The following is a 21,118-nucleotide window of genomic DNA, read 5'->3' as shown; positions in this document are numbered from 1 at the left end:
TGGATGATGGAGAGGAGTCTTTACCGCCAGCAAGAGCTGCCCTTCTAATTGGCCTTTATAAATATTTAATGGCATCAAGATGAAATTCAATCATGGCTTTTAAGTGCTGAATAGGTTGAAATGCGGAGTTGACTGTAGGGTGATTAGATTTCTCTGGTCCGGGCCTGCAGTTTTCGTCTGCAGGTGGGCGGCACGACGTTTCAAGTCCGAAGGGAGCAAGCGCTCTCCAAAGAAATGAATCTTTTATTTGTTGTGGGGTATTTTTAAAGTCAAGGTTCTCCTGCTCACGCGATAGAGTAGACAGTCCAGTCCTCTACTCTTCTACAGCTGATCTGCTGCACAATTCAGTTTCCACACAGCCACAATGTGCTATAAAATTTGTTAAATCAGTTCTTGACACATCTAGAACAAAATATAAAGCTAATATTTAGTAATTGAATGTAAGCTATTTTCAGTAATCTAGAGATACTGGGTGGCTAGTATACTGTTAACTGTATTTTGATTTTATTTAGATTTTATAGCAAGTATTATATTATATTATATTATATTATATTATATTATATTATATTATATTATATTTATATTATATTATATTATATTATATTATATTATATTATATTATATTATATTATATTATATTATATTATATTATATTATATTGTTTGAGTTTACTTTGAACGGGTAAAATTAAAGGTACAGTACATACAGTTGAGGTCAGAATTAATCCGCTGTGTGACGTCACGCGAAGCGGCTTCCGGGTCCAAGCGCTCTATTCAACTGAATGGGGAGACTTATGAAATGGTAATAATAAACGTTTACAAAGCGATTTAATGTTTTCGAAAATTACGATGGCAGTATATATGTCCATGCCTAATATCCGATGGCCAGAAAGTGATTCATTTTTTATAAATTTAAAAATGTTTGGTATTTATTATGCAGCAAGCCCAGAGATTGTTGTGTACACTATGACTTTATGTAAAATTAACTTTAATGTTTGATAGGAATAAAACGTGATCATAAACGAATGATTTCTCCACTCAAATGAATGGCGGCTTGGACGCGGAAACAGTATACATACATCACAATCACGTCACCACTTAACAAGCGGATAGCACCCCTGAATTATTAGCCCCCCCTTGTTTTTTTCCCCCCCAATTTCTGTTTAATAGAGAGAATATTTTTTCAACAACTTTCTAAACATAATTGTTTTAATAACTAATTTCTAATATCTGATTTATTTTATCTTTGTCACGATGACAGTAAATAATATTTTACTAGATATTTTTCAAGATACTTCTATACAGCTAAAAGTGACATTTAAAGGCTTAACTAGGTTACTTAGGTTAACTAGGCAGGATAGGGTAATTAGGCAAGTTATTGTACAACAATGGTTTGTTCTATGCCTATCGAAAAAATATATAGCTTATAGGTTCTAATAGTTTTGTCTTTAAAATGGGTTTCAAAAAATTTAAAACGGTTTTCATTCTAGCTGAAATAAAATAAATAAAACTTTCTCCAGACGAAAACAAATTTTCAGACATACTGTGAAAATTTCCTTGCTCTGTTAAACATCATTTGGAAAATATTTAAAAAGAAAAAAAATGTCGAAAGGGGGCTAATAATTCTGACTTCAACTGTATATCTGACTGCTTGTATTGAAGGACAATAGTGTATTACAAATACATATAAAATGTTTTATTTTTTTTTTATTATACATTTTAATACAAGAATTTCTGTCCTGTGAAGTAAAATAGACAATAAAAATAAGGTAAATTCAATTTAAAGATGGAATTAAAATTAAAATAAGGTGAATTAATAAATAAAAAAATAAGGAACATCCTGAATCTGTTTCTTCGCTCTTCTTTATTATTTTTTATGTATTATAGAAGTATCGTATCGGGTAACGGTATCGGTATCGGCAGATACTCAAAATCAAATGACTCGGACTCTTGACTCGAGAGCAAAAATACCTGATCGGGACATCCCTAATCGTAAGACTCCTGTTGGTTCTCAAATCTGGCAACCTGCTCTTGTGTTTGTTTTGATCCTGAAGTGCAATACCTAGATCAACCACTGGGTGTCAAACTTACATACTGCACCTTTAATTCAGCCAATCAATTGCTGCTGCCAGTCTACAGCTCTATAATTAGCTGATATTATAATTGCTCATATATCTGTAATTATCCTAATGAAGCATTTTCAAAAGCCTCGTATCTTTTACTTTTAATTTTTGCCACACAATGGGCTATTTTCCATGACAAAGCATCCCATGTTGCGAACCGGATGAAGAGCGCTGGGGTGAATATGACAGTAAGTGCGCAGTGAAGAGAGAGACCCAGGGGAAGATGACCTCACGGTGAGCTCATCCCTCAGATCAGGCCTGGAAAAAAAGGAAAGCGTCATCCCAGAGGGGGGAAAGGTGAACCGAGCAAAGCCGAATGTGTATATATATGTGTGTGTGTTTGGGCCGCTGATGACTCACCTACATAAGAGTGTTTCCCTTTGTAAGATGAGGTGAGTCAGATTGTTGACTCACTCGCTCTCATTTTCTTCTTCTTCTTCTCTTCTTTATGGGATGGCTGGCGTCAGACTGAGGGGTACTGGGGGAATTGATGCCAGTGACGATGACTCCTGCTACTGTGACTCCGGCAGATGGTTTAAATAGTTCAGCGTTAATCTGCTTTACCTCATCACTGCTGGGCTGTGCCTATGTGTGTGTTTATAGAGGAATCGGGCTCCGCTGGGGTCCATAATTCATGACAGATCCCCACCATCAGCTAGTTTATGGCACAGAACAAGTTTATCCCTGAGTAAACGTATAAAGTCTGCCTTGTCTTCTCACTTAATTGCTAATATAACTTTCTCTTTATTGTGTATCCCATATTTTGAGTCCAGTAATTGAGCCTGCAGTCGGCGTATGCATTTTTTAAATGAATGGTTAGGATGGGGGAGCTCGGGTTAATCTCAATATATTGACCTTACATGCATGCGAAATGAGAGTCAAATTGTTGGGTGTATTTTTCAATAACGTAACCCACCCATGATAATCATCGGCAAATAAGAAGAGGAAATTCAGGAGGAAATATTGCAAATGGGTTTTCGGGGAGGCTGTGCATGAATTAGTAATTTTGTTATAAGATAAAATGTGCATTAAATGAGTGATTATTATTTTTTTTCTGCTGGTGTAGGTTTTTTTTTTTTTGGTCTGTCTGGTGGCCAGCCCTCTTAATTGCAGTCGTGCAGTTTTGCACCTTGCACAGATTAAGACTCTTTTGAAAAGGTGCGGATGCCCCTGATAAGATAAATGACATTTTAAGACGAAAACTTTGGGATGTCTGCCCTATTTGCAGTTTTGGACTGAATGTAGGTCAGGAGAGGAAGGAAAAGTTTCAGCAGGAGTTTAGATAGTTTGGTTAAAATATTCAAAATAAAACAGTGTAAAAGTGTCAGGGAATACAAATAGTTGTACGGGAAGACACTGGGAGGAAATATGCACAGTTAAAAGCTTATGATAATGCAAAACTTTTTTTCATTATTAAAAAAAATATGTAGACAGCATGGTGGAGCAGTGGGTAGTGCTCTCGCCTCACAGCAAGAAGGTCGCTGATTCGAGCCTCGGCTGGGTCAGTTGGCGTTTCTGTGTGGAGTTTGATTGTTCTCCACATGTTCGCGTAGGTTTCCTCCTGGTGCTCCGGTTTCCACCACAAGTCAAAAACATGTGCTATAGGAGAATTGGGTGGGATAAATTGTCCGTAGTGTATGTGTGTGAATAAGAGGGTGTTTCCCAGTGATGGGTTACAGCTGGAAGGGCATCCACTGTGTAAAAAAACATAGAAAACAAAAAAATTAACTTTCCCGAACCATTCACTTTCTCCATTCTGCCCATCCCAGTTGGTGGAATGAACTCCCTAACTGCATCAGAACAGTCACTCGCTGTTTAGTCTCCACTTCACTTCCTAATCTGCAATTGCCTCTCTGGTTCTACCGCTAACTGTATTAGCGCATAAAAAAAACTGTATAAAAAAAAAAATTACTTTGCTTCTTTGCTTTGTTTCTTACACTTTACATACCTGAAACTTGCCTACAGCACTTATTCATTGTTGCTCTTATGGTTGTGTAAATTGCTTCCTTGTCCTCATTTGTAAGTCACTTTGGATAATTGATAAAGATTGATAAAGAAAATTGATAAAGAAACTAAGCTGAAAAGAAAATGATTAAATGAATGAATGAAAAAAATATGCATGTGTGTGTGTGTGTGTGTGTGTGTGTGTGTGTGTGTGTGTGTGTGTGTGTGTGTGTGTGTGTGAAATTCATGACATATTACGGTATTTTTTAATGATTTTATTCATTAATGATAATCCGAAGATACAGTGCATTTCTATAATATATTTATAATGTTACAAAAGCTTTTTATTTTAAAAATTGCTGTATTTTTTGGCAAGGTTTATTAAAAAAAAAAACCTGAAAATTTAAATGTATAATGTTTTCCTTGTAATTATGAAAAATAATATAGTCTAGTTTTATTTAAAAGTCTAAAAAATAATACAGTTGAGAAATTAATGAATAAAATGTCATAATAATAGGAAACATTACCATATATTTTTATTATGATTAAAATATATACAGTCAAGCTCAAAATTATTCATGTCTATATATATCTATGATATATTGGCTCTTGTGCTTCGTCTTATTATCGTTTGGAAGAAGTGTCATTTCCTGTAAAAAATCTTTAAAAAATTTACGTGTGAACTGTAAAAAAGTAAAATCTTGTTTTCTTCAAAAATATACATAATAGTCAATATTTGTCTACATTCAAATTATAGTCAATGATAGCCACAAATCAAATAATCATAGAGTTAAATAATTCAAATGTCATACTTATTATGTGAAATGTTATTAATAATATAATGGTGCTGAAGGTGCATTACACAAAAGATTGAAATAAAAAGAGAATGTGAAAAGAAATAAGTCTACCAGCTGCAGTTATAATAGTAGTCTTTTTAGTAAACGTGTGTTTGTGTATCCTGAGAGCTTTTGTTTTTTGGCTCTGGTAATTGGACAGTGTGCATTGGGTTTTTTGACACAGGGTGAAAGTCTCTCACCCCAGCATCTGTTGAGGTGTGCAGGCGTCCCACGTGTTGCGGCCTGTTTCTCAGCTTTTAGTCACCAGGCAACCTCTCTCTCTCTCTCTCTCTCTCTCTCTCTCTCTCTCTCTCCATCTTGTTCACCTGTGGCTGAGTTTTCCGCTGTTGAAAGAGACTAGATATTGTGCTCCATTCACAATAAAGAAAGCCTTTTGACTCCAGCGAGGCCCAGGACACCCACTGTGTGCTCCTAAAGCAGACTGCCACTGTTCAGAGGGGAATCCTTGGCACTCTTTGATAAAGATTAATACAATCCTATTTCCATGCCTAGGATTGCCTCTCCTAATGTGATTCTCTCTTTCTGTGTCTTTCTGTTCCCCCTTTTCCTGGAATACACTAAGTATCTTATCCATGCAGACAGTGTCACTTGTAGTGTGTATGTGTTACACTAAACCCTGTAATCTGAGAAAACATCAGTTTATGTGCACTTGTTGTGGACTGCAGAAGGAAAACTCCAAGGTGGTGTTCACAGCTCTTTGGGTTCAGTTGCATGATTCGTTTGAATAAATGTGAACACTTCCGTTAGAACCTTGGTCTTTACAAAACAAGTGGACCAAAAAAAATCATGAGTCAGAGATATGAATGAAAAACTGATCAAAGAAATGGACACAATTATTACAAGCAATGTTGGGTAAGTTACTTTAAAAAAAAAGTAATGTATTTGTAATTACTGATTACATCATTGAATTTACATTTAAATAACTTTTCTAATTGCTATGTCTGCAATGGAATACAATTAAATTACATTATAAGTAATTTAAATTGCTTAATTCAAATCTAAGTTTATTAAGTGTGTGTCATTGTCTGACAAATTGTAAGGTGTGTCTTGTTGTCTTGTCTTTTGTTTTGTAGTCTTGTCTTGCTTTTTCCTGCCTTGTTGTGTGTGTGTCATGTTTTCATTGGTTGATTTAGCCATGTGTCTTGTTCTTCATTGGTTGTCTTTGTCATGTGTCTTGTTTCTCTTTGGTTTTGTCATGTCATGTGATTCCTAGTGTTTGCTATATATACCTCATGTTTCCTTTGTTCCTGGTCCATCTTTGTTTATTTTAACCCCGCTGTTGGTGAGTGTGCTCTTGGTTTTGCCATCCTTTCTATTTAGTAGTGATGGGAAGTTTAGGTTTTTTGCAAACCGTATCATGCAAAAAGTTTGTTTCAATAAACCAATTAAAAAAACTAGATCACCGGTTCTTTTACGCCACAACATACTGACGCCGTACATGATGGCAATCCTCCAATTTTAGGAATCAACATATCAAATATATATATAGTTAGTAATCGTAATTTCCAGCATAGGCTCATTCTGAAAACGTACAAGAGCCCTATATACATTTCTGGAGATCGTGGATTTTGTAGCCAGAAGTGCGTATGGCTGCATTTTATTTTTTAAATGAAAGCTATAGAGCGGTGTGACACCGTTCCTTTTTGTGCTACCAGCTTGCCATGTACGTCGATAGACTTAAGATAGACTTATCGTAGTTAAACACAACAATATGGTTCGAGGCCAGTGAAGAACGGTTTCAGAAAGCAGGTAAGACCAAAACAAGCCAAAAAAGTAAATAACAAAGTGAGAACGTGGTCAAAAAGGGCCTTTTTTCTCTCGATTGCTTTTTAAAACTGTCAGTTGGGTTTAGAGAAGTGGGTGGATGGGTCAATCTGTACTTTTGAAAACAGTATTGGTTGGGATTGGGGAGGAGGAGGGTGGGTCAGTCAGTCAGCCGACAGCTGTCCCTGGTGCATTTACGAGAGAACAACAGGCGCTAATGGCACTAGTGAGAGAAATTTGTTTTGCGAAAACAAAAACTCCTAAAAAACATACCTTCTGGGATGTATTTGGCACTCCCCAGAAATGTGCAGAGTTATGTTTTTAGAATGAGCCTGGGTTCATAATTTCAATCAGTTAAAACATCAACCTGAAAAGTTTCTTACAATAAATTTTGCATGATTCACTTACTACATAAATTCCATTATGATTTTCTGCCATATTTTTGTTTTTAGACCGCATGATAAACTGCACTTGGCTTCCTGCACTTTGACTTCAGTGGACCTTGTTACACAAATGGGATCTTCAGTTGAAAAATATAATTATTCTTCATAATATCTGCATTAAATAAATTATCAGTTTCTCTGAATTTATACCACATATTGTCATGAGCTAATTTCTGACTTAATTTATTGTTAAAGGGCCAAGAAACTCCTCGTTTTCAGTTCAAATCTACCTCAGAAATCCTTCAAAAAATCCTCCAAGATAAAGCGTGGAGCGCTGTGAGCAGAGGGAGGAATGGGCATGGTCGACAGTGCAGGGGAAAAAGAGTTGAGCGAACTGTCAGTTGGCTCACAAAATGAGACACCAACTGTGAGGAGACCCATGATTTTAAAGTTTACAAAGTTAAAATGCAAAGAAATTTTACAGTATTTTAATTTGTCATTTGTAATTTCATATACACAAGCACAATTTGTTCAATCATTATGAAGATAATCATGTTTATGTAAGCACTATAAATGAGGAGGACTTCTGGATGCGGACACAGTGAATAGCAATGCAGTCTCTTACCCTGTCTATTCCAACCATTAACCCTGCCGATAATCTGGAGGGTTTTAAACATGTACGAACACCGCAGCATGATATGCAAAAAAATATGCAAGATTAAAGGGATAGTTTACCCAAAAATATAATTTCCTCAACATTTACTCAAACCCAAGTGGTTCTTTTATCTGTTGAACACAAAACAAGCTATTCTTAGGAATATCGGGGGAAAAACAACCATCAACATCCATAATAATTACAACATAAAATACTATAGAAGTCATCGTTCTTCAGTATATCTTGCTTTGTGTTCAACAGAAACAAGAACTCAAACCGGTTCAGAACATGTTTTAGATGAATAAATGATAGCAGAATTTTCCTTTTTGGGTGCACTACCCCTTTAACTTGAGAGAATGCACCGCATGTTGCCGGAGCTGACAGAATTCAGTCAGGAAGTACAAGGTCAAAAGTGATATCAGCAGGGTGAAGGCTGGTGTCAATTGGTGGACAGGTGTATTGTAGCAGCCCCCGGCTCTTTCCACTTGCCGTTTCCGTCTGAAATGCTGGATCTGTACCAACAAGGTAGAGCAAAACTAACAAAGGTCAGATCAAAGGAATGCAGCAACTGGCCTTTTTCAGAGCCTCTAATTGGTGTAGAAGAAAGGAGGCTCTCGACTGGTTTGATCTGTCAGTGGGAGAAGCCGTGTAGAATGAATAGCGTTCAGTGGCAGCACTATACAGTATATTTTTGCGTTATGGCTCGCATTCTGGCACCAAACATACTTTAAAAGGATCCTATTATGCCTTATTGTGCCTATTATATTAGTCTCAGGTGTCTCCAGAATGGGTCTATGAAGCTTCAGTTCAAAATACCTTACGGATCATTTGGCATAAAGTGCTTTAAATGGCCATTTTTTGGTGAACGCAAGAGCACACTATCTGCTTTTCCTTTGTTTGGGCTAAAGCTAGTGTGGTTAAGGGTCTCATTTGCAGCATCACTTTGGGGGCTTAATCAGGCTCTACACTCCTTGTTCAGACTACTTATTTAAAATAAGCTGAATCAACACAGTTCTTTAGATTTTTATTTTTTTTTTTTGGGGGGGGGGGGGGGGGGGAGTTAAATTGTTTTATGTTCAAAGCACTTAGATTTGTTAATTTAACTTGATTGATTTGTGTTGGGACAACATGAATGAGTTGTGTGTAACCCTCCTTTTTTTTTTTTTTAAGTGTACTGTTTCTGAATGTCTCTTTAAATGCAAATGACCTGCTGTTCCACGACCACTTTCCAGCAGAGGGCGGTGTCTTTACAAATTGTGCTTCACTTACTCCATAGATAAAACACTTTCACATACAAACCCTGAGCATGCGTCAATTCCGCCACCATATTTGTACAGTGCTCCCAGGAAAAAAAGTCATTCCACCGCACTAGTCAAGACTAAAGCCAATCTGAAGATGCTCAATTTTTGCACTGCAAATGGGTATAGAAATAACCAATCAAAGAAAACAAAGCATAAAGGCATAGCATTTCATAGGCAAGATATTTTTTTTTAGAACTTTGTATGTTACAAACTTTTGTGCTCAGCAAGTAATGTTCTTGATAATAATACAGTCACTTACTGCACTGACCATAAGGCAAAGTAGCACCAACTCGCACTATATTCTATAGGCTTATGCTAGTTTGGGTGTATAAAATCAGCAAACAATGTAAATTAAATATGACAACAAGATGCTGTGGTGCCAGAAACATGTATTAATGTCGGCTAAGTGAAGTAATGGCTATTTTTTGAAGTTACAACATTAACAGCGTCTGCACCTCAATGTGCATGTTATCCATCCTAAATTACTAAATGTTACAAATCTTTATACTATTTAGATTAGAAAGATGGAAATGCACATTGAGACGCAGGGATATTGATGGTTCACACGAATCGATTCATTCACAAACATTCGAAAAAGATTCCTTCACAAACAAATTGTTGCGGTCTGCGGTCTGTGTGAGTCCTAATGCCCCAGTATAGTGAACAGGACACCATACTGTCAGTGGGTGCCTACTTTCGAAGAAGCCGTTAAACTGAGGTCCTGACTCTCTGTGGTCATTAAAAATCCCATGACACTAATAAGTAGGGATGTAAACCCAGTGTCCTGGCTATCCTTGCATCGGCCCTTACCCATCATGGGCTCCCCGTCCACTAAATTGGCTGTATAATGGTCTATCCACTCCCCCTATAGCTGGTGAGAGGTGAGCGCACTGGTGCTGTTGTCCTGTGGCTGTCGTTGCATCATCAAAGTGGATGCTGCACATTGGTGGTAGTGTGTAGACCCCCCCCACCCCCACTCATGATTGTGAAGGTAAATGTGCTATATAAATACAGACATAACCCATTATATTACTTTGTGCTTTACTAATATACAAATATATATGTGTATATATTTATGGCTCTGAATGACAGTCCTCCGATGCTCCTTGGGCCGAGAGGGGTCTGGATGCAGACCTGGTGCAGTACAGTCTGAGGTGCATCCAATGCTTTAATGCACTCAACCTAACCCCACCCCTACCCTTACCCGTCACAGTGATGTCACTCATTCTATTGAGTGCATTGTGTCTGACATTGCATCGCTGAGTGATGCAATCTCAGCTTGCATCATAAAGGCTGCATCCAGATATATTGCTTGGGCCCACATTCATTTCAAAGGAGTGTAGTAAAATGGCGGCTCTATTGGCGCATTCCTTACAAAAGACAGCAATAGCGTCGGTGACATCTAATGTAAATATCTATGCACTTACTCTGCATACAGATTCACAGAATGCTGGCTGGCAGTCAGCCGTGTGTGTATTAAGCTGAATTCTAGTTAACATAAACACTAGGTTATGTCAAAATCACATGAAAACAGGTCACAGGCAACATTTATTTAGCATATTTAACTATATTTATTAGCCCTCCTCTGAAATTGTAATCATTTTTCAAATATTTCTCAAATGTCGTTTAATAGAGAGAATTTTATTTAACTCATTGGTAAACATAATAGTTTTAATAACAAATTTCTAATAATTTATTTATTTAGTTTTTGCCATGATGATGGCACATTATATTTTGGTTAATTTGAGAGATACTAGCTAATTAAAAGGCAAAAATAGTTTAATTAAGGTTAAATTGGGGTAATATGGCAAATCCTTGGACAACAGTGGTTTGTTCTGTAGCCAATTGATAAATATGATTTCTTAAGGAGGCTAATAATATTGACCTTAAAAAAATTATTTAAAAAATTCATTCCAGCCAGACTAAAAAAAAAAAAAAGCAATTTTCTCTATGAGAAACAAGATAATAGGAAATTCTGTGAATAAAAATGTCCTTGCTGTGTTAAATATCACATATTTGATAATTAATTACAAATGTAAAAGATATTATGAATTTAATGATTTAATACTTTTCCCTTTAACTTTATGTCTGTAATTGTTAACAGTTGGACATAGCAACAACATACTACTAACCTGACCTCAACCCATTGGTCAGGCAATATTTAAATTGGGGATGCTGAGACATTTATGTTCCTGGAAGAGAAGTCGGGACTACAATCAAAGGCGTCTGAGGGAGATCAGTAACAGTGCTTACATAATTCCCTTTGAAGAGCGGACTTTGTGCTTTGTAACTTTGCTGCTCTTTTTTTCATGCTTAAGCAGCAACTACTTACGCACTAAAGAAAGCTGAAAGTGTAAAAAGCATAATAGGACTTCATTTAATGAAATCCGTTTTACCGCCTGCTTTCCAGGTGGTAATAGTGCAAGACCAATAGCAAATAATTAAACTGCTCTTGTCTCAGGCTCTAGGGAAAGAGGGATTGCAGTGGGGCTGCTCTCTGTCCTGGATCATTTCATAAAGTCCAGCATTACCTGTGTTCTAAAACTAAGCCAGCTGCATACATAGAAAGCATTTTAGGGCATCATAAACATGCGTGCTCCTGATGTGGAATAAAACACCTAGCATTTTCTGTGATGTGACCATTGCGGTCGCATTGCGATATTGATACTGAAACGATATATTCTGCAGCCCTAATGTACACAATATGTAGCATGTTAAAATTGTGCGTTGGTTAACATAAACTGTTTACAGCATGTTATTGTTTCACTCTAAATAACTCTGTGTTGTGATAACTAATTTATTTTCTCTGTGTTGTTTTTAACCCAAAGTTGGGTTTAATTTGTACAAATCTAATGTTGGGATAAAAAGTGTAATATAAATTTAATTGAAAAAAATAAATAAAATAAAATAACCGGGCGTTTTTAGAGTGTGGTCAAAGTCTATAAGGCTGCAGTGCATGCATTGAAGATGGCAGACAGTTGTAATAAATACTGACAAAACATATCCTTTATTTAAACGATCACACTTTAGAGTAAGATGTCATTCGTTATGTATTTATTTAAGACTAACAATGAAAAATGCTTTATCATTTATTAATCAAAGTTCAACGTTTACTAATGCATTATTAAAATCCAGCGTGAGTTAACATTAACTAACAATCATCAACTGTTTTTCATTAACTAATAGTAACTAACTTTGACAAATAATATAATAAATGTATTGTTCATTGTTTGTTCATTAATTAACACATTAACTATTACAATCTTATTGTAAAGTGTTACCATTTATACTTATTGCACAGCTTTCTGGAAGGCTTCATTGTAATTGGTCAGTTATGTCATTCCAGTGTTTGTTATTTTCACATAAGAACTACTGAAACTAATAACACAAAGCTCATCCAGGTATTTGGAACCATCTAGAGTGTTTGTGAATACTCTCACAGGAATAGAAAATGCTATAGTAATTTATAGTAAATACTGTAGTGTTTTTGAATCATATTTTAGTAAAGCGTATTATATTGTATATATTATATTTATTATATTATACTTAGTATTTACAAACAACCTTTTAATATGGAATTCTACTACACATTACTGTAGTATAGTAAACTGATAAACTGTAGTTAAAAATTGTAATATTATAGTTTTTAATACCGTATACTGTATTGTATTGTACTATATTATGCCCTGTAGTTGTAGAAAACTAGTCATTTGTTAATAGTTGTTGTGTTAGCAGAGCAACTATAAAATTGCCACATTGTTTTTATTGTTTTTAATATATATACATATTTCATATATATTTGTATGCGTATTATGCCACACTGCTGTTTTTGACTGTTTGGCGCCTTCTTGTGACTGAATAATTAGTAGGTTAATGTAGGCTGCATTCAGCCTTTTTCTTTTCTTTCTGTCAGCTTTGTTTAATTAATAAATAGTTAATTTATTATTAACTCTTATAATATAATTAATGTATAATATAATAGTTGGTGGTAATCATGGTGGTTGTTTTCGCAGAATTAAGTCCTTAATTTTAAATAACTTTACCCTGTCTTTATTCTGCGAGAACTGATTTACATTATCCCTTGTGTATTTCATGCAATACAAACAGTTAAGCTGTTCTAATTATTGCTGTCAAACAATTATTCACAATTATACATGTCCAAAATAGAAGTTCATATTTACTTCTGCAAAAAAGCAGTTATTTTTATGTTAATGTTAAAAATTATTAGCCCCTTGAAAATATTTTGTTCTTGATAGTCTACAGATCAAACCATCATTACAATAACTTGCTTAATTACCCTAACCTGCCTAGTTAACCTAACTAACTTAGTTAGGCCTTTAAATGTCACTTTAAGCTGTAAAGAAGTGTCTTGAAAAATATCTAGTCAAATATTATGTGCTGTCATCATGGCAAAGTAAAATAAATTAGTTATTAGAAAAAAGTTACTAAAACCATTATGTTTAGAAATGTGTTTAAAAAATCTTCCCTCATTTAAACAGAAATTGAGGAAACAAAATAAACAGGGGGCTAATAATTCAGTGGGGCTAATTATTCTGACTTCAACTATACGTATATATAACTTTTTAAATATACACAGTATTTACAGAATTACTGTATATACATATAAACTATCATCTTGGATGCATTTAGTCATGTTTAATTGCTTGACAACACTAGTTCTTATTAACTAAGAACTTAGTTCTTACATATAATGTTATTACTAGTACAGAATAAGCATAAAAACACACTGCATCATGTGTTCTGTTATTCCCTTTGTAAGAGGAGCTCTATTTGTGCAGTGTTTCATTTCACTTATACATGCAGCATATGTAGGCAGCAGACAACAAGGTTTTGGAGGAGCGATATTGACTTTCTGATCCCATGACTCTGATATGTAAATATATGCACATATATTGCACGTTAACTAGCGTTTAAAATGCAAAACAAACCTTTGTATTATAATGATATTTAATATTAATGTATATTTTTAGTGCAGTGCAGCTTCTCTTTCAGTTTTACTTTCTCAGCATGTTCTTGTAGGATCAACTCAGAAAACAGAGCTGAACTGTGTTCATGTGTCTTTTTCACCAGCAGGGGGAGAGCTGAAAAATAAAACAATAACATTGTTCCTAAAGTTTGTCAAAACAAAATCCACTGCAACTAATCTATACTGTCAACCACCGTTATATTACACACACACACATACAGAGAGAGAGAGAAAGAGAGAGAGAAAGAGAGAGAGAGACGTATAAAAAGAGCTTTTCATTACTTTGCTAAAGAAGACGCTCAGTGAAAGTTAGCACCTATGAGTCACGACTCATATCCTCCAATTATCGCATAAATAACGAATTAACACATACTTCTTTGACAGGTGCCAGCATATTTTATGCATATATTACACTGTTATTATTTTTAGCAGATCTAAAATGCACATCACATACAAGTCAAGTGGCTCCATTAAAAAAAAAATAAACATATTGCTGAACGCAAGCTATATCAAGCACAACACACTCCACACATTACAAACACTTATTAAAACTGATTTAATAACTGTCTTTTCATATGTTCAGACTTAGCATCCAATCTAAAAAAAAAAAAACTGAACATTTTATGCATATCAAATCAAGCCTTGTGGCTTCAATGAATAATTGCTAATCGTCAGGATATGACCAGACAATAGCAGAGCTGTATGTGTTTGTGTGTGTGTGTTTGTGAGGGTGTGTATGATATCAGTGTTTGCTCTCTGCTCTGCTATGTGTGTAGTGGCTCTCATGTAAGAAGGACCTGCAGTACTGTTAGCAGAAGAGTGTTAAAGTAGAGCTCTTGAATTGGGGGTGTGTGTGTGTGTGTGTGTGTGTGTGTGTGTGTGTGTGTGTGTGTGTGTGTCCACCATCAGTCTTTGATTGGGCTCTTATCGATTTGAGTGTGACCTGTGTGGATTTGCTGGAGCCTGTCACGCCCTCTCTCTTTCTCTCTCTCTCTTTCTCTCTCATCAACTGCACCACATGAATACACATCTCTCAAAGCCCACATGCTATATATCAAGCTATTCAGAGGCAGGGTGGTCAAGTGTCCAAATTGACATTTTTTTATTATTATTATTATTATTTTTAATTATTATTGTTATATATATATATATATATATATATATATATATATATATATATATATATATATATATATATATATATATATATATATATATATATATATATATATATATATATATATATATATATATATATATATCTGGCAATAACTTTTATTTTTACATTCACTTCGCAAGTGACAGTCTTAAAAAATGCCCATGAATTCTTCTTCTTCTTCTTCTTCTTCTTCTTCTTCTTCTTCTTATTATTATTATTATTATTATTATTATTATTATTATTATTATATTCCGGCTTCTCCTTTTTCTTCTGCTCTGGTAGTCTATGGCAGCACTATGAATCGTTTGCTGCATTTGGCACACTGATAGAGGACAGTCTGATCTTCAACCACAAGAAATTTGCACTCTCTAACTCAAACTCTCTAGCGCCACCACTTGTCCAAAATTTCACTTATGTTTATCTTTACAACTTCCTTTCCACCTTCTTGAATTAATTTGAGAATCTGTTGTTTTGAACTCTCCATAGATCATTAGCCCAATTTCCACCAGATTTTGTTAAGACCATGCTGCCAAAAAGTAATAGAATTTTGCAGTTGCTCTGTTGCTAATTCTGTAGCTTGTTGCCATGATTGTTTATGATGTGGTTGCTGGGCTTTTTGGCCCTGATAATTGCTGCTTTCAGCTATATACACACACACACATATATATATATATATATATATATATATATATATATATATATATATATATATATATATATATATATATATATATATATATATATAAGCCAAAAAGCATACTCTTTTTTTATCAATTATTAACTTGAACCAAAATAAAAGAAATTAAAATGCTGTATTAACATTTAAAAAGGTAACCAAATTATAAAAAACAGAATAAAATTATTTAGAATTTATAGCTTTAAAAAAAATTAATAGCTTTAAAAAAATCCAAGAATCTGATTTCAGCAATTAATAAAAATGAACAGTTTACTTGATTACCTGAACAATTTATTATACTAAAAAAACAATGTTTTTTGTCCATATTATTTCAGTTATCAAGTCCACATGCAAAGTTTATTTATTCATTTGCTTATAAATTAATTAATTTGTTTGTTTGCACATGTTCTCCTCGTGTTCGCCTTGGTTTTCTCCTGGTGCTCCGGTTTCCCTAACAGTCCAAAGACATGTGATATAGGTGACTTAAATTAACAAAATTGGCCGTAGTGTATGTGTGTGAATGAGTGTGTATGGGTGTTTCCCAGTGATGGGTTGCAGCTGGAAGGGCATCCGCTGTGTAAAACATATGCTGGCGGTTCATTTGGCTGTGGCGACCCCTGATGAATTAAGGAATTAAGCCGGAGGAAAATGAATGAATGAATGTTTGTTTGCACAAAAGGCATACTCTCTAATCCAGTGGTCACCAAACCTGTTCCTGGAGGGCCGGTGTCCTGCATATTTTAGCTCCAACCCTAATCAAACACACCTGAACAAGCTAATCAAGCTCTTACTTGGTATTCTTGAAACATCCAGGCAGGTGGTTTAAGGCAAGTTGGAGCTAAACCCTGCAGGGACACCAGCCCTCCAAGACCAGGATTGGTGACCCCTGCTCTAATCTATCAGGGTTATCATATAACTTAAACTAAAACACAATTAATAAATATGCTGTATTAACAGTTAAAAAAAATAATGACAAAACTGCAAAAACACAATTACTCAGACTTGAGCTTTAAAAATAAAAACAGCAAATTGAAACAGAAATCTAGTTTAACCACTAAATAAAACCTACAACAGTTACTTAGTTTTACTGAAATAACATTGTTGTATTGTACATTTAATTCCTATTAACAGGTCCAAATACAGATTTTAAATCAAATCTTTTTTTTTTTTTTTTTTTTGCAGTGAATAAACCTAAAGTGAAATGTAACACCAGAACCGTTCTGTTTCTCAGGGTGATATATATATACTCTGTATATATACATATATTTACATAAAATTGACGTGAAATGCATGACACACTTTTATCTCTCCAGAGAGAGATAGAGAGCAAAATGTGCTTAACAGGCAGACAGCACAAACTTTGATTTCCCACTACAAAAAAAAAGAAGAAGAAGTAAGAAATGTCTCCGTCTGGATGTGTTTCATCTCTCTGACTCTGATGTCTCCTTTGTTTCTCTTTCAGCAACAACGAAGGCTGGATCTTCTGACCATCACCAACCCCGGTGAGTGCGCAAATTTGAGTTTGTCTGCTTGTTTTGTTTGTTATTCAGCTCACGACACTATATACTCCAGGAGACTTTGTGACTTTCCTCACTTCACACAACAAGCATCAGCTGCACCCCAAGAGCAAAAACCTGCAAAAAGAGGCCTTTTAGTCAGCATTTTGGCCATCCTGTCGTAACACCTCGGGCCTGCCTGTCCCAGAGCAGCGGGTACAGTCTGTGTCTCCGAGTCTCTATGGGAGGCTGAATGTTTTCTGTGAAGGCTGAAACTGCATTCGGAGCTCTAGGAGAGACAGATGGGGGATGCAGGCCCCCATATGTCTAAAATATCTGGCTTGCTCTAATACACTTTGATTAAAATAATGTTTATGTAAGGCACGTGGAGTAGGCTAATTTCCCCAGCTTTGCTCAGCATCTGTTCCCTAAAGCCACACAAGACTGTACCGCTGACCTTCACAACTTCACAAAAGACACGCACGGCGCAACATGGGCTTTTTTAGCTTACCTCGTTTCGGGTTATATAATGAAAGTGACTTTTTTTCTTTTCTTTTCTTTTTTTTTGGCTCGCTCTCTCTCGTTTTCTCCCCTCCTCACTCTACAGCTCTTGCCATTTTGGGATTGTAATTTTGCTGATTTCAGCGTGCAGTAAAATCTACTTTTCCTCCATAAAAACTCCACAATTGTGCACAAGCAGACCACGGTGGGACTCTGGAGAGCCGTTGTGCTTTTTTTTTGCTGATCTAGAACTCCCTGAATGCGGTTATTAAAACTACTACTAAACTGGTATTAGATCACCGGGCTACAGATGTGCCTAATGACTTATTGATGAGGTGAACGGGGTGTTTTAGTTGCTATAAATGAAGAATCTGAGCGGTAAATGAGCTCATTCGTCCTTGTCGTTTTCTATAAGGCTGCGGCTTATTAGGATTCCTTGTGCAAAGTGTGTATGCACTCTGACCTCTGGAGTGGGACGGAAACTTGTTTTCCCGCTATATGGAAAGCAGCTCACACTCTTAGATGACTGATACTGCAACATTTTACATAGGTATATATGTGTGTGTGGTGTGGAAATCATAGAAATTAACATATGTGTGTCCATATTCCTTAATGAGATCTCGGCATGTCCTCCCAGGTGCCCTTGGATTTAATAAATATACTTTTTTTTCACTCACATGCATACAAATATCTTTGGAAATACATTGAAACCCAACATTCTGATATTTACAGATAGGGCGACGTACTTATACTTACATAATTAGTACATTTGTTTACTAAAAGTGCTTAAAATCAGAAAACAAAGGTCGCCGCAGTGGATTGAACTACCAACTACTCTGGCATATGTTTTTAGCAGTGGATCTTCATAGGTTAAATGTTTTTTTTTTTTTTTTTTTTTTTTAAAGAACAACATATAAAGGATTTCATTTCTTTCTTTATTTATTGTTTGTTTTATTACAAATTTTTAAGCTTTGCCAGCAAAATGAAAGTCTCTTAACAAAGAATGTATGACCTTTTTCTTTAAATGGCTCTTGGATTAACTTTTACAATTTGATGTGTTTCTCTGGGGACCGTTCTTTTTCTTCTGAGTGTAACTTTTTTATGTATCTAGTGTAAAATAGATTTATTAAAATAAAATAAAATTTAAGTTCAATAAAAAAATTGAAAAATGTATGCATTTTGCATTAATACAGCCATAATGATATAATAATAATAATAATAATAATAATAATAATAATAATAATAATAATAATAATAATAATAATAATAATAATAATAATAAAATAAACAATTTAAAAATAATAATATTCATTCATTGATAAACTTTCCTTCAGCTTAGTCTGATTTATCAGATGTCTCCATAGTGGATTGAATCGGCAACTATTCTGGCATTTGTTTCACGCACTGGATGCCCTTCTAGCCTAAATCAATGTTGGGAAAAGTTACTTTTGAAAGTAGTGCATTACAATATTGAGTTACTACCCAAAGAAAATAATAATAATAATAATTGTGCTACTTAGTTATGGAAAGTAACGCGTTATATTACTTTTGAGTTACTTTTGCTTTACTTTTCCTTATTTGACTGAGGCTTGATCTCTTTCAGAACTTGCTGGTGTTTTTTTCAGCTTTTTTATAGAGAAGCTCGGCATTTAACAGCCACATTTATAACCTACACTTTCATTTTCCTTTTAAAAAAAAAAGTAGGATAAAATCATATTTAGAGAACTTTCTGAGCCCAGAGCTATACATGCTGTATATACAGATTAATGAAAGCATTAAAGTAATGTGTTTGCTACTTTTGAATGTTTTGTGTTATTATAAGTAAATTCACTGTCCATTGAGATAAAGCCTAAGTGTACTAACATGAAAAGATTTTTATTAAGGCAAAAACAGATTTTAAAACCTTTAAAATGTTTAACAACAAAATGAACAGTACGATGATAAAAAAACACCCCAAATCAAAATAAATCTTTGAGCTTAATACATAATAATAAATAAATAATAAATAATAATAAACTGGTTTACGTGGCCTTAATAAATGTGTAAAATTTCGTTTCCTAAAAGAGAAAAAAATCATACTGTATTACAAAACGCAGTCACTTCTACAGTAACGTCAGACAGTGGCTGCATCTCCTCAAAAATAAAAGCAATAACCATAATTTTTTTGTTTAGTTGAATTAATTGTTTTACCTGAAGAACATTAACTGATGTCAGTCACAGCTGAAGGTGGGGTGCAGGTGTAGCGCTTTGCAGTCCAGTTTTTTTTTTTTTTTTTTTTTTCAATGTTGTGTTTATTGCAGTCGTCAACAGTTTTATTTACACATAATCTACACTGAACGACAATCCATTTCTTTTCTTCGATGAGTTCAAAGTAACAAGAATCCATTGCAAAAATGTAAGTCTCCAGCCTGCCATAGTTTCTGTTTCTGACTGTCTGTAGTGATGACAGGCGATTCACGAATAAATTGTTTGTTTTAACCAGATCTTCTAAGTGAACCGGTTGAACCAGTTCTATAAATTGTAAGTTGTAAAATGGTTTGCGTCTTCAGCAAGTACTAACATACCAGATATCTCCACTCGAAATAAACCCATATCCTGAGTTATTCATTTACTAGAACAGTACACTGACTCATCTGCTGTGAAAAAACAGACCTGATGTCCCTTAGTCAACCTGGCTAAGGTCATTATTGTTCCGCAATATATTTTGTAAAAGCTAATTAAGCAAGGTAAAAAGTATCTCGCATTACATTTTTTTTTAAAAGTAACTTGGAAAAGGAATATTATTACGTAACACGCGTTACTTATAACGCCTTACCCCAACACTGGCCACCACACAGTATTAGGAACCAATTTACACTCATATACTACGGCCAATTTAGTTAATCCAATGCACCTATAGCAAATGTCTTTAGATTGTGGGGGAAACCGGAGCACCCGTAGGAAACCCACACGAACATGGGGATAACATGTAAACTAAACACAGAAACGCCAAGTGTCTCTGCTATAACTCAAACCAGCAACCTTCTTACTGTCAGGAGACATTGCTAACCACTGAGCCACTGTGCCACCCTATATAATAATAATATTAATAATTAAATAAAAAATGTTTTTCCTCCAATTTGCAAAGCAGCTCACGCTCTTACTGATGCAGCAACATTTTAAATAGGTGTAAGTGTGTGTGTGAGAGATGATAAAAATTAACATACATGTATCCATAGCCCTTAATGAGATCTTGCCCTTTGTGGTCTCTGGGAGTGTTGCGAGCCCTGGCCC

The 21,118-nt window shown here is 35.0% G+C and overlaps 1 protein-coding gene across 20 annotated transcripts in view; it reads left to right on the top strand.

The window, feature by feature from the left end:
• The window catches only part of agbl4 (AGBL carboxypeptidase 4), a 680,504-nt gene that overhangs the window by 425,465 nt on the left and 233,921 nt on the right, over positions 1-21,118 (top strand). For all 20 annotated transcript variants that reach the window (XR_015497064.1, XR_015497066.1, XR_015497062.1 and 17 more), the window contains 1 exon segment: positions 17,311-17,350. Coding sequence is in view for 4 of the 20 variants with exons in the window: in XM_087263312.1 (XP_087119438.1) it covers positions 17,311-17,350 (40 nt within the window). In the remaining 16 variants the exon portion in view is untranslated.

The sequence above is a fragment of the Danio rerio genome, chromosome 8 (assembly GCF_052040795.2).
Source record: "Danio rerio strain M-AB ecotype USA chromosome 8, GRCz13ab, whole genome shotgun sequence".
Taxonomy (NCBI): Eukaryota; Metazoa; Chordata; class Actinopteri; order Cypriniformes; family Danionidae; genus Danio; species Danio rerio.
The sequence above is the reverse complement of the archived record's forward strand: the minus strand, read 5'-3'. Positions and strand labels throughout refer to the sequence as shown.